This window comes from Chanos chanos, chromosome 2 (genome assembly GCF_902362185.1).
Source record: "Chanos chanos chromosome 2, fChaCha1.1, whole genome shotgun sequence".
Classification (NCBI taxonomy): domain Eukaryota; kingdom Metazoa; phylum Chordata; class Actinopteri; order Gonorynchiformes; family Chanidae; genus Chanos; species Chanos chanos.
Genome location: NC_044496.1, coordinates 21,373,366 through 21,390,977, shown reverse-complemented (window position 1 = coordinate 21,390,977; position 17,612 = coordinate 21,373,366). Strand labels below are relative to the sequence as shown.

At 42.0% G+C, this 17,612-nt stretch overlaps 1 protein-coding gene across 2 annotated transcripts; it reads right to left on the bottom strand.

Annotated features, from left to right (window-relative positions):
- Positions 1 to 5,552: 5,552 nt before the first annotated feature.
- Positions 5,553 to 11,081, bottom strand: ist1 (IST1 factor associated with ESCRT-III). 2 transcript variants are annotated; one of them, XM_030766342.1, is made up of 10 exons: positions 11,017 to 11,081; positions 9,734 to 9,834; positions 9,426 to 9,606; positions 9,229 to 9,316; positions 8,953 to 9,036; positions 8,748 to 8,858; positions 8,474 to 8,650; positions 8,201 to 8,311; positions 7,416 to 7,476; positions 5,553 to 7,298 (listed from the first exon to the last, which is right to left on the bottom strand). In XM_030766342.1, the coding sequence occupies exons 2-10, from the start codon at positions 9,819 to 9,821 to the stop codon at positions 7,132 to 7,134; spliced, it is 1,068 nt and encodes a 355-aa protein (XP_030622202.1). In that variant the 5' UTR covers positions 9,822 to 9,834; positions 11,017 to 11,081; the 3' UTR covers positions 5,553 to 7,131. The 2 variants fall into 2 exon arrangements, with proteins under 2 accessions (XP_030622202.1, XP_030622203.1); XM_030766343.1 differs by having other exon boundaries at positions 7,416 to 7,437.
- Positions 11,082 to 17,612: the final 6,531 nt, after the last annotated feature.

Genomic DNA, 17,612 nt, shown 5'->3' with positions numbered 1-17,612 from the left:
TGACTTCACTTCTGCACTGGACAACCTCCGTAGAGTGTTTGAGTGCCTCAAGATGGCAAATCTCCGCCTTAATCCCAGGAAATGCCCTCTGCTGCGAAAAGAGATATGCTTCCTGGGACACGTAGTGGGGCCCCAAGGAGTCTCGACAGATCCTGACAAAGTCAGAGCAGTGCAAGAGCGGCCCATTCCCAGTCGCAAAAAGGAGGTTCAGGGGTTTCTTGGCCTTGCTACTACCGCTGATTCATCTGTTCCTTTGCTGATGTGGCCAGGCCATAGTCTGATGGAGAGAGGGCAAGAGTTTCAGTCGGACACAGACTGTGAGCAGGCATTCTTCGCATTCCGACAAGCCTTGATAAATGTGCCCATTCTGTCCCTACCTAAGCCCAGCCGGCCTTTCATTTTGGACACAGCTGCCAGTGAAAACAGAGTTGGTGCAGTCCTGTTGCAGCAGACGGATGGGGAACATGGGATTGCTTCCTACAGTAAGTCTCTGAGCTCAGCAGAACGAAACTACTGTGTACCCAGACGTGAGCTGCTGGCTGTGGTGCTGGCTGTCTGACATTTCCATCCTTAGCTGAATGTCTGCCGCTTCCTACTGAGGACTGACCATGCTGCCCTCCGCTGGCTACTCAGTTTCAAGGAACCAGAGGGGCAAGTAGTCTGGTGGATCGAGATTCTGCAGGGGTATGACTTCCATGTTGAACATAGAGCAGGACTGCTACATAGCAATGCAGATGTGCTCTCACACTGACCCTGTGCAGAAGGGGCCTGCCGACAGTGCTCGAGGCTGGAGGAGAGGGAAGAACACAGAGGGCTGGTGGCTTGGGTGAAAGCCCAGCACACACCAAGGCCACTGGATGAAATGTCAATGGATGAACTGCGAGAGCTCCAGGAGACAGACCCAGACCTGGGGCCAGTGATGAGGTGGAAACGGGGAGGGGTGAGGCCCGGATAGGAGGAGAGTGCACCAGTGTCCCCAGCCACTACAGCACTGCTAGGGCAGTGGGATTCCCTAACCTCCATGAAGGAGTGCTGTACCGGGCCTGGCATGCGCCCGGCGAGCGGGTTATCTGGCAGTTGGTGGTGCCTAAGTCCCTGCAAGAGAGGGTGATGAGGTCAGTGCATGGGGCCCCTGGACCAGGCCACTTTGGCGTCTAGAAGACCTTACGGAGGCTACAGGGTAAGTTCTATCAGGGGCGACACCACAGAGATGTAGAAACCTTTTGCCGCCAATGTGACGAATGTGTGGCCAAGAAGGGATCAGCTGGACAATTGCATGTGCCTCTGCAGAGGTACCAGGTTGGTGCCCCTATGGAGAGAGTTGGAGTGGATGTGCTGGGGCCCTGTCCACTGTCAGAGGGGGGAAATCATTACGTCTTCACTGAGCTCTGTGAGTAGCTGGGCATCAGGAAGACCAGAACCACACCTCTCCAACCTCAAAGTGATGGGTTGGTCGAGAGGTTTAATTGGACCCTAGCCACCCAACTGGCGATCTTAACCTCTGATGACCAGCAGGACTGGGACCAACACCTGCCTCTCGTTCTCTTTGCCTATCGGTCTGCAGTGCAGGAGTCCACTGCGTGCACCCCAGCAGAGCTTACATTGGGGAGGGAGTTATGGATGCCTGTAGATCTTGTTTTTGGATGACCACCAGAGACCACAACATTAGGAGCCCCAGGACTGGACTACGTCCATCGGTTGCAGGATCGCGTGGACGCTGTGCATGTAGTGGCCTGAGACAGCCTAAGCCTGTGCTGGATTTCATCAGAAGAAAGCATACGACGCATATGGTAAGGGGTGAGAGTTCCAAGAGGGTGAAAGGGTGTGGGTCTTCAACCCTAGTTGCAAAAAAGGACGCTGTCCCAAGCTTGATAGTGCCTAGGAGGAGCCATGCCAAGTATTGAGGAAAATCTCAGATGTGGTGTATAAGGTAAGAGGGGGGGGTCACTTGTCTTTCTTTAGCTGATCCATGTAAACTCTGGACTAGAATGAGCAGAAACACGTTCTTGCTCATAAGCAAGGCAGCCCATAGCCAGCCCAATCCATATTATTTTAGGATTAATGTTTGACTCCCGGTTATGATGTCATTCCGTACCGCCAGCCAATTTTATGTCTCGATCGCAAGGTACGTAACGTGATTATTTTTAAGAGGAAGGGCAAAATGTACACTGGCTGTGCAAAGTATTTTGTAGATTTGGGAAATCGGAATGACCAGCTGAGATTACTTGATTGTAAAGCACAATTTCTTTGTAATTCCATCTGAAGTAGGCTACCCTAGACACTGAAAATACGTTCCTGTCTCCATGGTGCTGTCCAGCTGAAGGCTCCAGCTTTCCAGCTGTGGCCTCTGTGTTTTGACAGTTTTGATTGCGTCAACTTAGAAGTTGCAAAGTTGTAATGTAACATCTGCTATGATCTCCTGGTAACACCACTGCCTTCCCGTTTCTGTCTCAAACTGCGGGAAATGGTGCATTTAGCTGCCAGAATTAAGAAAATTTTGTATAAATATATATTCATATTTATACAAATATAAATGTTATGATTATTTATTTGTGTTGTTCCAAAAGTCTGAATAAAGATTACAGTTAGTGCAGAGTGGTGCTTTTTTTGTTGTTGTTGGCTAGGGGCGCTGAAGTGGGGGGGTTGCCCAGGGCACAATACAAGCTAGAAGTCTGTGAGATATAAATTTCTGAACCCTGTTATAACTAGCAGTTTTTCTGTTATGCCTTGCCTGGTGTATTATTAAAAGGTAATTGTCAAATGTTCTGTGATTAAGAGCTATACAGGGTTTAATTTTAATGGTAGTCTCATGAGAACAGGAGTTTCTGACTATCCCAATATTTTTACTTTTAAACTTTTAACATAACAGCCAAGAACAAACACATTTGGTACATCTAACAAAACCAGCAACCAGCGTGATAGAGACAAACCTTATTTGTCGGGAAAATATGAATTGTTGAGGACTTTAGAGACAGCTAAGAAGATTGAACTGGCATCCAACTGGTATCCATGTGCTTGAACTATGGTGATTTTAGTTATGATTCTTTTTTTATTGTATGAAGTCTTGGTGCAGATTCATATGAACAGTTACAGTTCAGGACCTTTTTTTTAACTCAAAAGTGTGGTTTTATAAAATTGGTACTGATGTGAAGGAGTCTACAGCTCTCAACAAAGACTTGATTTGACTGTATGCAAAAGACCTGCCAGCTGATTATTAGCAGAGTTCAGTCAAAAGGCATATGGAGTAATCCCTCAGGATGTCAACATATGGTGTATATTTTACAGGCAGACATCAGTCATTTTTACTTTGATATTAGCTTTACTTCATATTAGCATTTGGTTGTGAAGTTTAAAACATTATGTAATACTCCACAAGACATGAGTCAAAGTGATTTATGTAACACTCTGGGCCTTCTATCCTAATACCTAGGATTTAAATATGTGTATTTTCACCTTCTCTACTGATGTAGCTGCGCCCAGGACACATGGTTAATGACACAGAGACAGATGGCAGAAGAGAGTATGGCGCTTGGGAGGGAAAAAACCTTATCAAAAAACTTTAAATCGATCCACTCTTGTGCTCCCCCATTGTAGCTTCAGGTCTTTTATCACTCAAAGCTAATGAGACGTGAAATAGTTTAAAACAGTAAATTACACATCAGTGAAAGCGTATTTAAGCGTGCGAGACAGTAGAGGACCTTTTCAAGAAGACTCAAAGAATAAAACCTGACAGCGGGGGGTACAGACCCCACCTTCCTGCACAAAGACTGGATTTCTGTGTCACTGCCTCCCATGCTCTCACTTCCACCCCCCAACCCCCACCTCCACCCCCACCCCTAACTCTCCTACTGGGAACTACTTTGCACTGGATGTATCACCAGGCAGTCATAGCTTTCTGCTCTGTCTGCTTCTATCACTCCTCTATAAACTCTTACTTTGAGACAAAGTGGGTCCTGCCCCAGGAGGTGGGGGTTGTGTAGATTAGATTAGAAATGAGTTGGTCAGGTGAGACTGACCAGCATACATACTATTTAACCCAGTCATATTAAAAAACCTGATGGGCTCAGAGCATCAACAAGTAAGAGTTTCATCAGTCAGATCACTTCTGAGCACTTAACTGCAATGATTTCTCAGAAAACCCTGCCTGAGAGATGGGCATCACTAACATAACCTTCCCTGTAGTCGCAGTGGCTTAGTGTGTTGTTTTAGCTGGTTTGAATGGGAGACACAGGGTTTAGTCATTTGACTTTCTCAGTCTTTTATGCTCAGCATCAATAGTCCCTTATGAGTACCTGTCACATAAGGTCTGCTGGATAGCAGAGATGAGAAGATATTTTTGAGGTGCTTTCATTGATTTTGATGTAGCCTGAACCGTCATTAAACTATCATGAGACAGAGGAAAAATGCACTAGAGGTGTTGTTTCAGTCCCTGAGAATTGCTGTCGGGATAGACAAATAATGGAAAAGCAACTCTGTATAAGGTATGTCTGGAACACCTATCCAATGTTTCACTATTCCAACAAAGGTCACTGGGGATAATAACATGGTTCTTTGGGGTGCAAACACATTTGTAGGTTTGGGAGCATTCAGGACCTTGCAAACTCTGCTCTGTTTTCTATATTCTGAACCTGTTTACCAGGTGAGCTTGTTTTAGGATTAGCTTTCATTGGAAGGCAAGTTTCAGATTCTTTGAAATAACAGGTGTGGTTTGGGCAGTTCCTACCACACACATGTCCCTCTTTGAGAGAACAGGAAGGTCATTAGCTGTGTTCTGTGAAATCCATGGAGCAGAGCTACAGGGATCACAGCATGTGCACAGAAATGCTGTGAAACCGTGGGTATATTAGTAAGCACCTGAGTCTGGGCAGTCCGTTTTGTTCATGGTGACTTGGATGGACTTCTCGTTGGGCTCAATAATATTGGCATGGTTCAAGTAAAGTAGTATTATTAATTACAATTTGTGCGAAATTTGATATTCATAAAATGTCATAAAGCGATGCTGAGCCTTTATTCTGTGTTGAGACTACTATTTGTGCTATCAACAGAAAAGCTCTCCAGCTCTCCAGAACATTTGGTAAAGGTCTTTTAGAGTAACTGTACTCCTGGCTCTGTTTGTTTCGTGTGTTTATAGTTTGCCTGTCATGTTTGTGTTGCTTCCTGAAATACTGTTGTAATTTGCTACAAATACATAATCTGGAGGGAACATAAAAAATAGAACTTATCTCAGTTTGCAGTTATGGTTGGCTATGTCAACTTCTCAACTGTTTTGTGTTACACAGCCCTCTAGTGGTTCTTCTTAGTAATTAGCCAAAACATATAGAAAACAAACCCTCTACGTATACAGATTTAATATAAATTTCTCAATAATATTAATTATTGAACTACCGAGCAGTCTTCTAAAATTAAATGTAATTATTTAAGTGAAACATCTATTTAAGTGATGTCTAATTTCAACAATCCAAGAATGGTCCCAACACATTGCTAGAAATCAGTCCTTTATTAAATCATTATTTAGCAATAGAGGACAGAAGTATTGAGTAAATATACCATATTTTATGTATTAGATATGCTTCCTATGCAGATTAAAATCAGTATCAAACATTCCTAAATGGCATTTAGAGTTCCATAAGCTAATTTCAGAAGCAGTGAAGCAGGTCTGCTGTACAATAGTGTTCTTGTTTTTAGAGGGACATTTGGACAGATGGATTGAAAAAGAGACAGTGAGGCAACTATTTACCAGTCACAAATAACAAATACAGAACAGTGGTGGAGATCCAGTTTACATCAACTTATGCACCAAAACAACTGTTTAACTCTACTGGAAGAAAAATAAATACACAAATAAAAATTGTTTGAAAGCTTCAACAGATTTTTTGTCTAAATATTTTTAAGTTTGCCACATTTCCCACACCACCTGATAGGGTAATCTGACAGAGCAGTAAAATAGGAAGGCCAATGACTTAAGAGAAATAACGGCTAAGGCAAACCCCACGTGGCATACGCAGATGCGCGTGTGCACACACACAACACATATCAAAGGAGTGTGAATTACACAGAAAAAGACAACCAAGCCATCTTTTCTGCTCAAATTAGAATTCTGCTATAGAGCTGAATTAAGAAAGCAGAATGTTTGTAACTTGGTAGGCTTTGTGCAACCAAGTCTCACGACCTATTAGATCACGCTTCCCAAGCTCAGGAAGCATCATATAATACAGTGCACTGGCTACTACAAATGGGGTGTACAAATTAACTTCCAAAGCAGTCAGTTTGTCAAAGGAAAAAGAAAATAATGATAAATCCCCTGCTGATGTCAAATACATATTCTACCTTTTTTAACCAGTCATGTTACCATATCCATCAGCCATCACCACATCTTAAGACAATCATATAATCAAGGATTGACCTAACCCTGGAGACAACACACACTGAAAACCACAGTGTTTATCATGGTGTACGGGCCACAAAAGAGGTTGGACAAGTTCTCATCACTATACTGTGCTCAAAGGCTGACACACAACAGGTTTTACCGGTCTTCTGTATTGAGGAAAAAAGAGAGAGAGAGACTGCCACCTCACTCAACATGTTGTTATCTTCAGCTAACATTTTTGGTGACTATTTTTTTCCACTTCAGCTCTGTGTACACCTACTGTGAAAATTCACTCTATTTTTAAACCCAACATCTCATCCATAAAATCAAAGGGTGGTTAAGTGTGCTGCATTGGCTAAACTATATTACACATGACAAAGTTTGTTTAGATCCAAAAGGCCTTGTATGCAAAGTGCTCATTGAAAAAAGTCTCCCATATGCTTACATTTCAATGATCAATATTTTTTTGTGTAAAGTCTATAACTGTATATAAACTTCATTAATTGTACTCCACAACTGATCGCTTTCAGTCTGGTCCTTCATTCTGCATCTTAGAAATAAAACAGTCAATCAACCTCCACCAGAAAGATGCAAGAAAGACACCAGTCTGTGTCTGAACGAGGTAAAATTAGATTATATAAGAGTAATGAGAATATGGTAAAGTATTCTGAGCTGCAGAAGAAGGTTTGTATCAAAACTTGACCAGGGTTTTCTTTTCATTCTCTGTCAGGGTGGTGGCATGTGTAAATTGAGAAACTGGGAGATTAGGTCTTCTTCTTCAGCTCTTCAAAGCGCCGTGATAGGTCATCAAAGTCAATGTCGTCTGAGGCGTTGGTGTTCCCTCCAAATGATGAAGCAGGGAGTGTGTCGGGAACAGAGGGGAGCTCTGGAAGAGCTGAATTATCATAGATCTGAGAGGAGGGACCAGGGCCTGTGAGGACAGGATTTTAAAGAGATCTCTGAGGAATGATTCACATAGTGGCGCAGCCAAAAGGGAAGGAAGAAAATATGAGGTCTAACACTCTATTTTTATAACACAATAGCTCACCTGGGTTTGGTCCAGGAATAACCTGTGGCGGGTCAGAAGGTTTGACAGACAACTCATCAATCTTTGGGAAGGACATGAGAAGAACATGTTAGCCTGTCTTTACCTAGCTAAACATGCTATTGTCAATGAACTAACACAGCTCATGCACACATCAAAAAAGAAATGAATTTGACATTTCTAGGCAGTGCAGGTGTTAGTGTATAGCGAGAAAGAGTAAAAATGGAAATGACATTCCAGAGAGGACCTGTTAGGCTGGATAGGTGCGTGCTTGACTAGACAAAAAAAAAAACTGTTGTGAACTCATGCGGTTATCTTCATTTGAACAAAGATACATTGCCTGAAGAAAGAATGAAGCCCACAACTGGTGCATTGGTTAGGCCCTGAGAATGGCTGAAAAGCATCCTCTTTAGGATGAGGAAGATTGTGATGAATGGTTCAGATCAAATATGCATTTGATGTGTTTGAGGAGCACAGGATCACAGAGTCACTTACTGTCTACATTCGGCTTATTAGACCTATAAATGTTTAAATGTATTTTCCTCAAACATTCAAATACTATTTGTATTTGACCCAAGCCTGTTGTAGTAGGTCTAAAATTCAGGCTTTAAAAGTCTTTGGCCCATGCCTATTCCCTCTGTCGGGACAAAGGTCTCCCTCAGTTTTAGTGCCAAAGAGCCAAGCAAAAGCACAGGTATACTATAGTAAACTGGTCTTCCCTGAACGGTGAGCAGGTTGCCCCCTTCTGTCTGGACGAATGGGGTGGGGCAAAGTGTACTTGCACTTACAGACTCGTATGTTGGGGGGCAGCTGGGAAGCTGGGGTGGCTGCCCTCCCCTCATTGGAGGCTGGAAGTTGCTAAAGCCATCATAAGTACCAACCGGACCATTGAACGGTTCCTTGTTGAGATTAAAAGAAAAAAAAAGAGATCAATCAACCAGTTATATCACAGGTTAAAATCACATAAACACAACAAATACTTAATGTCAGAGGGCAAAGGGGACTCTGACAATGGAGGTGTCATATAAAACCAAAGAAGTAAAAGAGGTGTGATATCTTACAGCTCCTTTGGGAGGTGGGTAGTTAAAGGCAGTAGGCATGGGCATTGGCATAGGCATTGGCATGGCAGCAGGGGGAGCAGTGAAGCCTCCACCTCCTCCTCCACCACCACCACCTGGCTTCTTAAAGTCACTGTCCACGTCTATGAGGTCAGCCTCTTCGCCGGGACACACTTCTGGCTGTAGGAGGTTCAAAATGTCATGTGAGAAGACAGGAGGGCAAAGGCAGACCCCACACAGGAAATCTCACAGAGGGTTGGCAAAACCATCACCTTACCCGAACCATGGCATCAGGCTCATACGGAACATTGTAGTTCTTGGCTATCTCAATGAGGTAGCGCTCCACCAAGATCTTTGGCGGGGCCTCCACACTCAGTTTGTGCATGAGCTATGGAGCAAAAGGGAAACACATGTTATGCACAAAGACACAACGGTTGACACATGTGCACAAACAGCTACACTGAACAAAGAGAAAATCTTACCCTGTCATTGACTGTTCCAATCTGGTTAGTCCTACAAAGCTTCCCATACTCCTTGCTGTATTTGGCACAAAGCTGATCAGACACCTATAAAAAAGGATGAAATAAAGAGCAGGGCCCAAATGTCAAAACAGACCAAAGGAATTTGTATTAGGATACAGAAATGTGTGGAGGTCTCCTCACTATCTACAGCTCTATCGTTTTAGAATTTACGTTAGAATAGAGAGACATTTGGAGATAAGGCACTATCTTGAGTTAGAAACAAAATAATCTACTTACAATCTTGAGCTCTGAAACTTCTGACTGCAGTCGAGGGGCAGCCCAGATCAAAGTGGATACAGCTTCCTGAAGACCTGGGTCCAGCTCTCTGAGGGAGAGTGAGGTATGAGCATAAATGCAGGATTTAAATGAGCAAATAACTTATGTGAAAACAGAATGCAGCTCTTGAAAGAAGCCAGACTGTCTGCCTGACTCACTTCATAGACTGAATGAGACCAAATCGAGTCAGCAGCAGATCACAGTACAACTCCAGGATCTCCATGGCCTCCACCAGGTAGTCTTCTCTGATGATGTGCTCCACTCGAATCCGTGCACGCTCATCTTTACCAGCCGAGAGGTAGTCTGCAATCTCCTTTCGTGCCTTCTGGGCTAATTCAGCTACAGTTGATCAAGGAAAAAGAGAAACAGCAACAAGAAATGTCATTGACAATAAAACGATACGTGAAATCTTGTTGACAAGTTTTCAAATTTACAAATAACTTAAATCCTTAAATAATAAACTCACTTTTCTTCTTCTCCAGGAGTTTGAGGCGGTTTATAACTAGTCTTAGATTGACACGGAGTCTTTCTGCTTTAAATCCACCACCAAGCATGATGGACAGCTCACTGTAAACAAAGAATAAGAGCAATCAGAAGCGACATTTGGCATGTGAAAACTATAGAAAGTATGAGAGCTGCAAAAAAATCATTGAGAAACATTTAAGAATCCTGCTGTCTTAGCTAGTAATTAGCTAAAAAATATTGATAAAGTTCAGAATCTGTCATCCTCTAGGGTGTTTAAGAACAAAAACGTCAAAGTGATCAGAGGGAGGCCATATATAGACACGTTCACCAAAAGATACCTAGTTTCAAATACGTAACATATTTGTTGCTGCACTACCATCTCACCTGAGCTTCAACAAATTAATGAGTCAAAAAAACACCCGCTGTAATCAACACCCATCTACTCCTTTCAATTGTTGCCAAGTCATAGACAAGAACATGATGTCACTGGCTCTCAGAAAAGCGAAACAAAGAGAAGTACCCAACCTCGGTTACTCGGTTCACAACCTAACTGATACCAAAACAAATGATCTCCAGACGTTACACGGTGTTACAACACAAACTCTGTTAAGAGACGTATTTTCAAATTAAAGATTAAGGATATTCCTTTCCTTAATTTCTTCTCCAAACAGACTTTAAGCAAACAAAAAAACAAAAAACAAAATTATTCTTCATGCTTTGGTCGCTCACAAACCAGCTAGCTCGTTCGCCACTCTCCTGAAAACATAAGAGATAAACGACGTACTTTACTAACATGTGCTGAAGCCTGACTCAGAACTGTTTGTTTGGTCTACATTGTCCAGTCTTTGAAGCTTGCGTTAACACACTACATTATAATCAACTCACACAGAGCTATGTGGTGGCAGAAAGATCTAACCACAAAAACAGCTAGCGTTACACCACACTGTGCTAACTAGCATAGCTAACATCATGAGCTAATATGTTCTAATAACTTATGACATACACCTTGCAACATAAGAAGACAAATATCAAAACTGAAGTTATTATAACTGCCCATGTTCTGGAATAAACAATGTTTGACAAGAGAAACATCGCTGCTCTCATTTACCGTTTGCTTCATCATACCAGGAAGAGATCAAAATAGCCACCCGACTTGTCAGTAATTCCTACAAGTAAACAAAGAACTAACAAAACTGCTGCTTTTGTGAAAATCGTTAGAACCACTTAGCCACTCGACGATAATGTGTGAATAACCGACTGAAATTACATAAAATATAGACTCACATGACAGTTTCGCCTTTAGAGTTGATACACAGTCTAGCCCAGTTTCGAACAAGCTATGATTACTTTACATCGACTTCCGCGTTAGGCGCAGGTCGACCCGTGACGTTTTACGTCACGTGAAGTAAAAAGGTACAGCTCATGGAAAATGTTGCGCATGTGGGAAATTCCCTCACTGGCGACAGTATAGTACTAAATTGGGACCATACAGTAAGACTATCAAAGAGGGCATATTCTTAATATTAACTGCTGTTTTAGATGTTGATCATAAGAAAATGTTAATGTAAGAGACTTAAATTACTCTGTGCTGTGGAGGTACAACGGATAAATGTGTGTAATCTTATATTTCGGCTCTGGATGGGTGGTGTACACATAAATTACAGCACCACCTGTAACCTGGTGCCCCCCAACAAAGCAGTATTAGCGTTAACTTATAAAGAGTTGACTACTGGGGGGTGTTCCAGAAAGCAGGTTTAGTGAAAACTCAGAGTTAGTTAATTCTCCTAGCAAAACAAAGCCATAGGGCTCTTCTGTTATGAGGTTTATTACTTGCTTTGAGTTAACTAAGAGTCTTCAGTAAGTAGTAAACCTCCTAATAGAAGAGCCCTGTGGCTTCGTTCTCTTAGCAAAACAAAGCCATAGGGCTCTTCCGTTAGGAGTTTACTACTTGCTTTGAGTTAACTAACAGTATTCACTAAACTCACTGTCTGGAATACCCCCCGGTCCAGTTGTTATAGTAATATTATGTTGAGCAGCGGGAAAAATGTCCTGATTTGGCAATGGCTTTGATGAGCCCACCTGAGGATGTTGCAACTGGAATGAGTATAAATTTATAACAGGTTGTTTCAAACTGAACGGTGGAATAAGCTCGTTTTGCCCTTCAGTCTCAAAATGTTTCGGTCGAAAATTGACCATATTAGCAACAGTATCTAAGGAGGGGCGTAGTCATGGAGAGACGTACTACCCGCTCTCAATTACTTAGCCACATTGATTAGATGTTTTCTCGAAACGCGTCATTTGGTCATTTTTTGTCATCTCTCTGTGTTTTGAGCCTTTACAGTTGCACGATGGGCTCGTGTGTAAGAACAAAACAAATTATTTTTGAACGTTGTTAAATAAGAGGTAACTATAGTTTGGTGCAGGTGAACGCGCTGTTTCAGGAGAAATGAGGACGTTGATCCAAGAATATGCAGTGTTTTTTGAATGTTTTATTCATAAACCGATATGGTCTCATATTATTACGTGCTTTCTTTAACGCATGACTGGCAAACATTCACCATCACAATGCAACTGTTAAATGAAAGCCTTGTCGGTTTAAACAGCCGTGTCTCCGTGCTTCGGGATCCCGACTCGCCACTTCAGACTGCCAAACATTTAACACGAGATTCTTAGAAAAAAAAAGGCCAGATTCAAGTCCCCTCGAATGTCCAGATCATTGACGATCTAGGCACACGCCCAGCTAACCAAATCAGCCTGCTAAGGGGTCCTTTTTGATCCATTCTCTGCTTACTGAAACATTTGTTTATCCTCTCCCCAGGAGGCGGCGGTGTATTACTGACACACCTAATCTGAGAAACCTAATCTGAGTCATGAGCCATAAGTGATTGTTGATTAGTCATCAGGCATTATAAGAAATGTACATTCTTTTTAAAGAACACGAACAAAATTAAAGGACTAAAGAACAGACAGGAAAGCCTTGATTTCCAACCTGTGTAAATTACTTATTAAATGGAGACAGCCTGGGAGTTTAGCAACTGACTGACTATTCTTCTAAAAAGGGAGATACGAGGGAGAAATAACAGGATAATCTTTGCTCTTGTGCACTTATAAACATATGTTAAGTTTTTCTTAATTATAATCTCTTTGTAAAGAAGGACTTATTATTCTTATTTATTAATATCATTTTTCATTTTGATCAAATAGTAACAAATGCTGTAAAACTTGAGCAAAGAAATTTATGTCAGGCCTTTAATTATTGTTATACTTGGCATGTATATTAATTTTGCACACTGAGCCTGTATGAGGAAGCACACTATAAATAGACTGACTTCTATAGTTCCTCTTAGTAAGGTCAATAATTGCTAAGCATGTGCTCAATTTGCCCTGCTGGGGGCAGCCTCACATTGTTTAAACCTTAAAGGATATGGACTTGCCTCATCTTGGGGCAGGTAACTGTAAGAAACAATTACACTGTAAGTTGTTGCATTACATTTTTTATTACTATGGCTGTGTATAGGAAATACACTGTTAATGATACACCCAATAATGAACAATGTGCTTGAGTCACTAGCAGCTGGCATGCGCAGTGACTACTGGTAGGTGGCACATGCTGCCAACCACAAAGAGAAGACAGGGTTCAGCCCTGGCTAGGGTCTGTGGCAGTTCAGGGTAATGCCCCTTGGTCTCTGCAATGTCGCATTTGCCTTTGAGAGACTGATGGAGTATGTGCCCCAAATTCACTGCATCTTCTACCTGGAAGATGTCCTGGTGCACGCTTTCACCAGTCACAACACTTTCTCCAATTTGAGAGAGGTCTAGGAAAGTTCTTACCCAACCTAGCCGAAAAGGATAAAGTTCTGAGAGACCTACTGTTAAAGAAGAACCAGTGGTACTGCGGGCTGAGAGAGATGACCTCGATGACTGTCCTGCAGCTGTACGACCCATAGAAAGAACTGAGACTCATGAAGACTCATGAATCCATCACAGAAAGTGATGGATTGATGGAGGAAGCAAACATGTATGTGGACTCAGTGATAGCGAATCTACCAGCTAGTGACGCTTACCTTTCCGAGCCGTGGCAACAGCTGAGTGCAGGGGTAGTAGGCTTGTTACTCTCCTGTCAGGAGTAATAGAGCGTTGGAGAAAATCCACGAGGGCCATCAGGGGGTAGTCAAGTGCAGAGAAAGAGCCAAGCAAACAGTGTGGTGGCCGGGACTAAGCAGCCTAACTGGGAAATTAGCGCTAAATTGCTAAAGTAGCGTGCCCATGTGAAAGAGCCTTCCATTCCCTCCAAGCTGCCCGACAGACCGTGGCAGAAGCTTAAAGTTTATTTATTCACATTTATTTATTAATAAGTCTATGTTTGCAAGACACAGCATACCAGGGACACTAGTCACTGACAATGGGCCACAGTTTTTCAGTGCTTCCACGACAGCCTTTGCCACAGAGTATGAATTTGAGCATGTGACAAGCAGCCCAAGACAACCTCAAAGCAAAGGCGAGGCTGAGCAAGCCTTCCAGCCCATCAGAACCTTGCTAAAAAAAAAGCAACCGACCCCTACTGCGTGCTGCTAGCGTCTGCACACCACCCTTACAAGGAGAGGAGGTGGATGGAGAGGAGGTGGATGGACGCAAGCAGCTATGACCACAGACACAGAGTGAGAAATCTGATTGACCTGTCACCAGGAGACCCAGTGTGGATCACAGATACTAAAACTCCAGGTACTGTGACTCCTGCACATGCTCTTATATGCACACGATCTTATATGAGGCGCTTTCGGACCAAACAGTTCTTGGGACTCATTGAGAGGAACTACCCACTGGGGAGCTCCACCAAGAACTACATACCTTCAAGGGCTTTTTTCTGTTTGCATTCGCACCGCCAGCAAGAACACTGAAGTGACATTTTACACAGATTTTTAAAGATGGCATTAGCATACCAGTTTCTGCCTAGTAAAAATGTATAAAAAAACAATAAATTAAAAACTTGCCAGTCAAAATGACCGGTAATAACACTCAAACAAAACATAGCTATAATGAAGGCTATGCTTAAACAGGAGATTTGTGTTCTGACATCGAAACAGCGTGGAGGAGGAGAGAGTGATGTGGCTTATATGAACTGCAAGCTGCAAAGACACATTAGACACATTCAATTTCAAGTCAGCAGCAGAGGACTTTGCCGCAATGAAAAAATGGAGAAAATAAATTGTTACCTGGTAGCCTATAGGCTACATTTGATGCCATGTAGGCCTAGCCTTTTTTTTTTAACAGGATACAGATGTTACAGGTTACAGATGTTTCGTATTAGCCTACATTTTCTAATGTTGAGGTTTTGCTCAATCATTACTGTTACTGTTCATTAAATAGTCAAACTGATTTGAGGTCGCTGTCATTCTTTCGTCAACCTAGGAGTACATTATATTTGCATTTGTAACATAAACTGTTATTGAAACGTGACCGGTAAGTTTCCAATCTGGTAAAATAATTTTCTTCAGGACACTGGACCTGCAAGAAAAAATCCTAGCGGAAGCCCTGTCATATTACTGTATGTCACTCATGGTTCTGCTTGTGCTGGGAGAGTACTTACCATGGAGTAGGACCTAAAAAAAGTCCCTCAAAACGGTGTTCTAAGAACTATGATCGTCCTCAGTTCCTGCAGTGAGGACACAGAAAAAAGGGGGTACTACCGGCAAAAGTTCTAAGAACTATGAAAAAGTTCCCCTGGTCTGAAAGTGCTCTGAACGCTCTGCTGAGGTGGACTTGCCAGACACTTCCAGGGACACTTATACTGTGTCTCCCGGGATGCCTCAGGACACTCCCGCAGTCAGAACCAGGTCTGGCAGAGCTATCACAAAACCAAATCAACTTAACCTGTGAGAACTCAAAATGCTCATTCCTGACTCGGTGGGAAAAAAAAGGAAAAAAATGTGTCTGGGGGGGTATAGCCTGATGATATACTAGATGTGAAGATGACTTTTAATTCTTTGGCATAAATAGGATGCCTCAACAATGAGTTCATTGAGAGTTTAAGAGTTTGTTAATTCTGCCTTAGTCTGGTAAGGAAAGTGTTAAAAAGAACGAGACTATGCATAATGGTTATATGTGAGTATGCCTATGGGGTTAGAGTAAACTTGTTTAGAGTAAATAGTTTCTAGGACAGGGAGACGTGGTGTGATCTGTGCGTGTGACGTTATGGGGTGGGACGCTGGTATGTGGGGATTATGTGGGGAGGTATGTGGGGATTATAACTGTTCAGAGTCGGGCATGTTTATGTACTGCTGAGTGACTTGAAGTTACAATTAAAGCCACCTATACCACCCTCGTAGTGGCATTCTTAATTATCACTAGGAGGACCCAACACGACAACTTACAGCATGCTTTTGCTTGACCCGATTCATTTCTAAGACCACTTTTTATTTCTCCGCCTTTCTGTTGCTTTGTTTTAACCATTTTTTTTGTTCTGAATATGCCTGTATGGTAAGGATGACACATCATGGGAGAGTGAGTCATACTAGTTCTGCAGGATTTTCAAGAAACGGTGACATGGCGGTTGCAAACTGCGTACAACGGATACATATACAGTATTTTTCTTGAAACTTATGTACTTTTGGAGAAGATTCAGCTCCAGAGCAGGTTTTTCCATGCAGGTTTCACATTACATTACATGATACAAATACCAAACTTAATTTTGTACTCTATAACATTTTAAATGGCCTTGACTTTGCATAACCTGGTAATGTCCAACTAAAGTCCTTTTGCTTTTTGCCTTGAGAATTTCCTGGGAATTAAGCGTGTAAAATGGTAATTTTGTGTTCTGTTAACTGTGTCTTGGTTGGGTTTGTGGAACACTTTGGGTATTGTCTTTTGTTGTTTGTGACTAAAATGTCTCTGGATGCTGGTATAAAACGACCTCATAACATTAAAGATTCAGCACATGTATTCATGTGGTTTTAGGTTTTAAGGTTTTTCTATATAAGCATTTTCACAGTCAAAAGGCTCGATTTCTATCTTGTTGGGTCATAATAATCTAATGTCATAACTTTTCAGTTCTCTTTGTTTACTTTTGTTATAAATAGAAGTATATTACAAGCAATGAGGATATTTTAGACCCAGCAACCTTTTTCTACAATCAAGTTACATTTTTCAGGAGAGTGTAAATTTAGACACTCAAATACATTTTCCAATATCATGAAGCAAACCCTTACTGGAAAGAGAAAGACACACATGTTCTCTAGCACAGGTGTTTTCAACCTTCTTAATTACTCATCTAGAGGTGGAATGTGATAGCTTAGTTATTTTAATGTTTTGGAACCATCTTCTCAGTTGTAAAGGTCAACAACCATATGTCCTAACTCTTTTGAGATATCTCTCCCTTTTTCCAAAGTGATCTTTGAAAAATGAGTCTGATGTGTTCAGTGAAACTCATTTTTATCTCACAGTCTGATACAAAACTATTCCCTAAGATAGAACCTTAAGACTTTGTTTTTCTGTATCTACATTAATGAGCACTTTGGAGAGGTAAAAATGTGTGTGAAGTGAAAAATAGAGTGATAAATTGTCAGTTGATTTGATAAACTTGATTGACACTTTATTTGAAACAGTGTTGCTATGATAATCAACTCGACTGACGTTTATTGTTTAGAGCAAGCAATTTTCATTACTTCCGCCCAAAATGTCAATCAAAAACCACGCCCACTGACAAACTGATCGAGTTTTTTGCTCTCAACATGCAGGGAGCTGAGGGCATTGTGCCTCTGCTCAGAGGCTGAAATTAAGGCGGCAAGTTCTTCCCCTCTTGCAGATCTCACCCCTTCTGCCACATATCCATGTCTTCTGGTGGGCTAAGACGCAGCCTCATCCATAATATCTCCTACTCCCAG

Coding starts and splice junctions, on each gene's coding strand:
- ist1 (XM_030766342.1), bottom strand. CDS start 9,821: ATGCTTGGTGGTGGATTTAAAGCAGAAAGACTCCGTGTCAATCTAAGA. Junction 9,607..9,733: donor ACTCCTGGAGAAGAAGAAAA/GTGAGTTTATTA, acceptor GATCAACTGTAG/CTGAATTAGCCCAGAAGGCA. Junction 7,299..7,415: donor TATTCCTGGACCAAACCCAG/GTGAGCTATTGT, acceptor CTGTCCTCACAG/GCCCTGGTCCCTCCTCTCAG.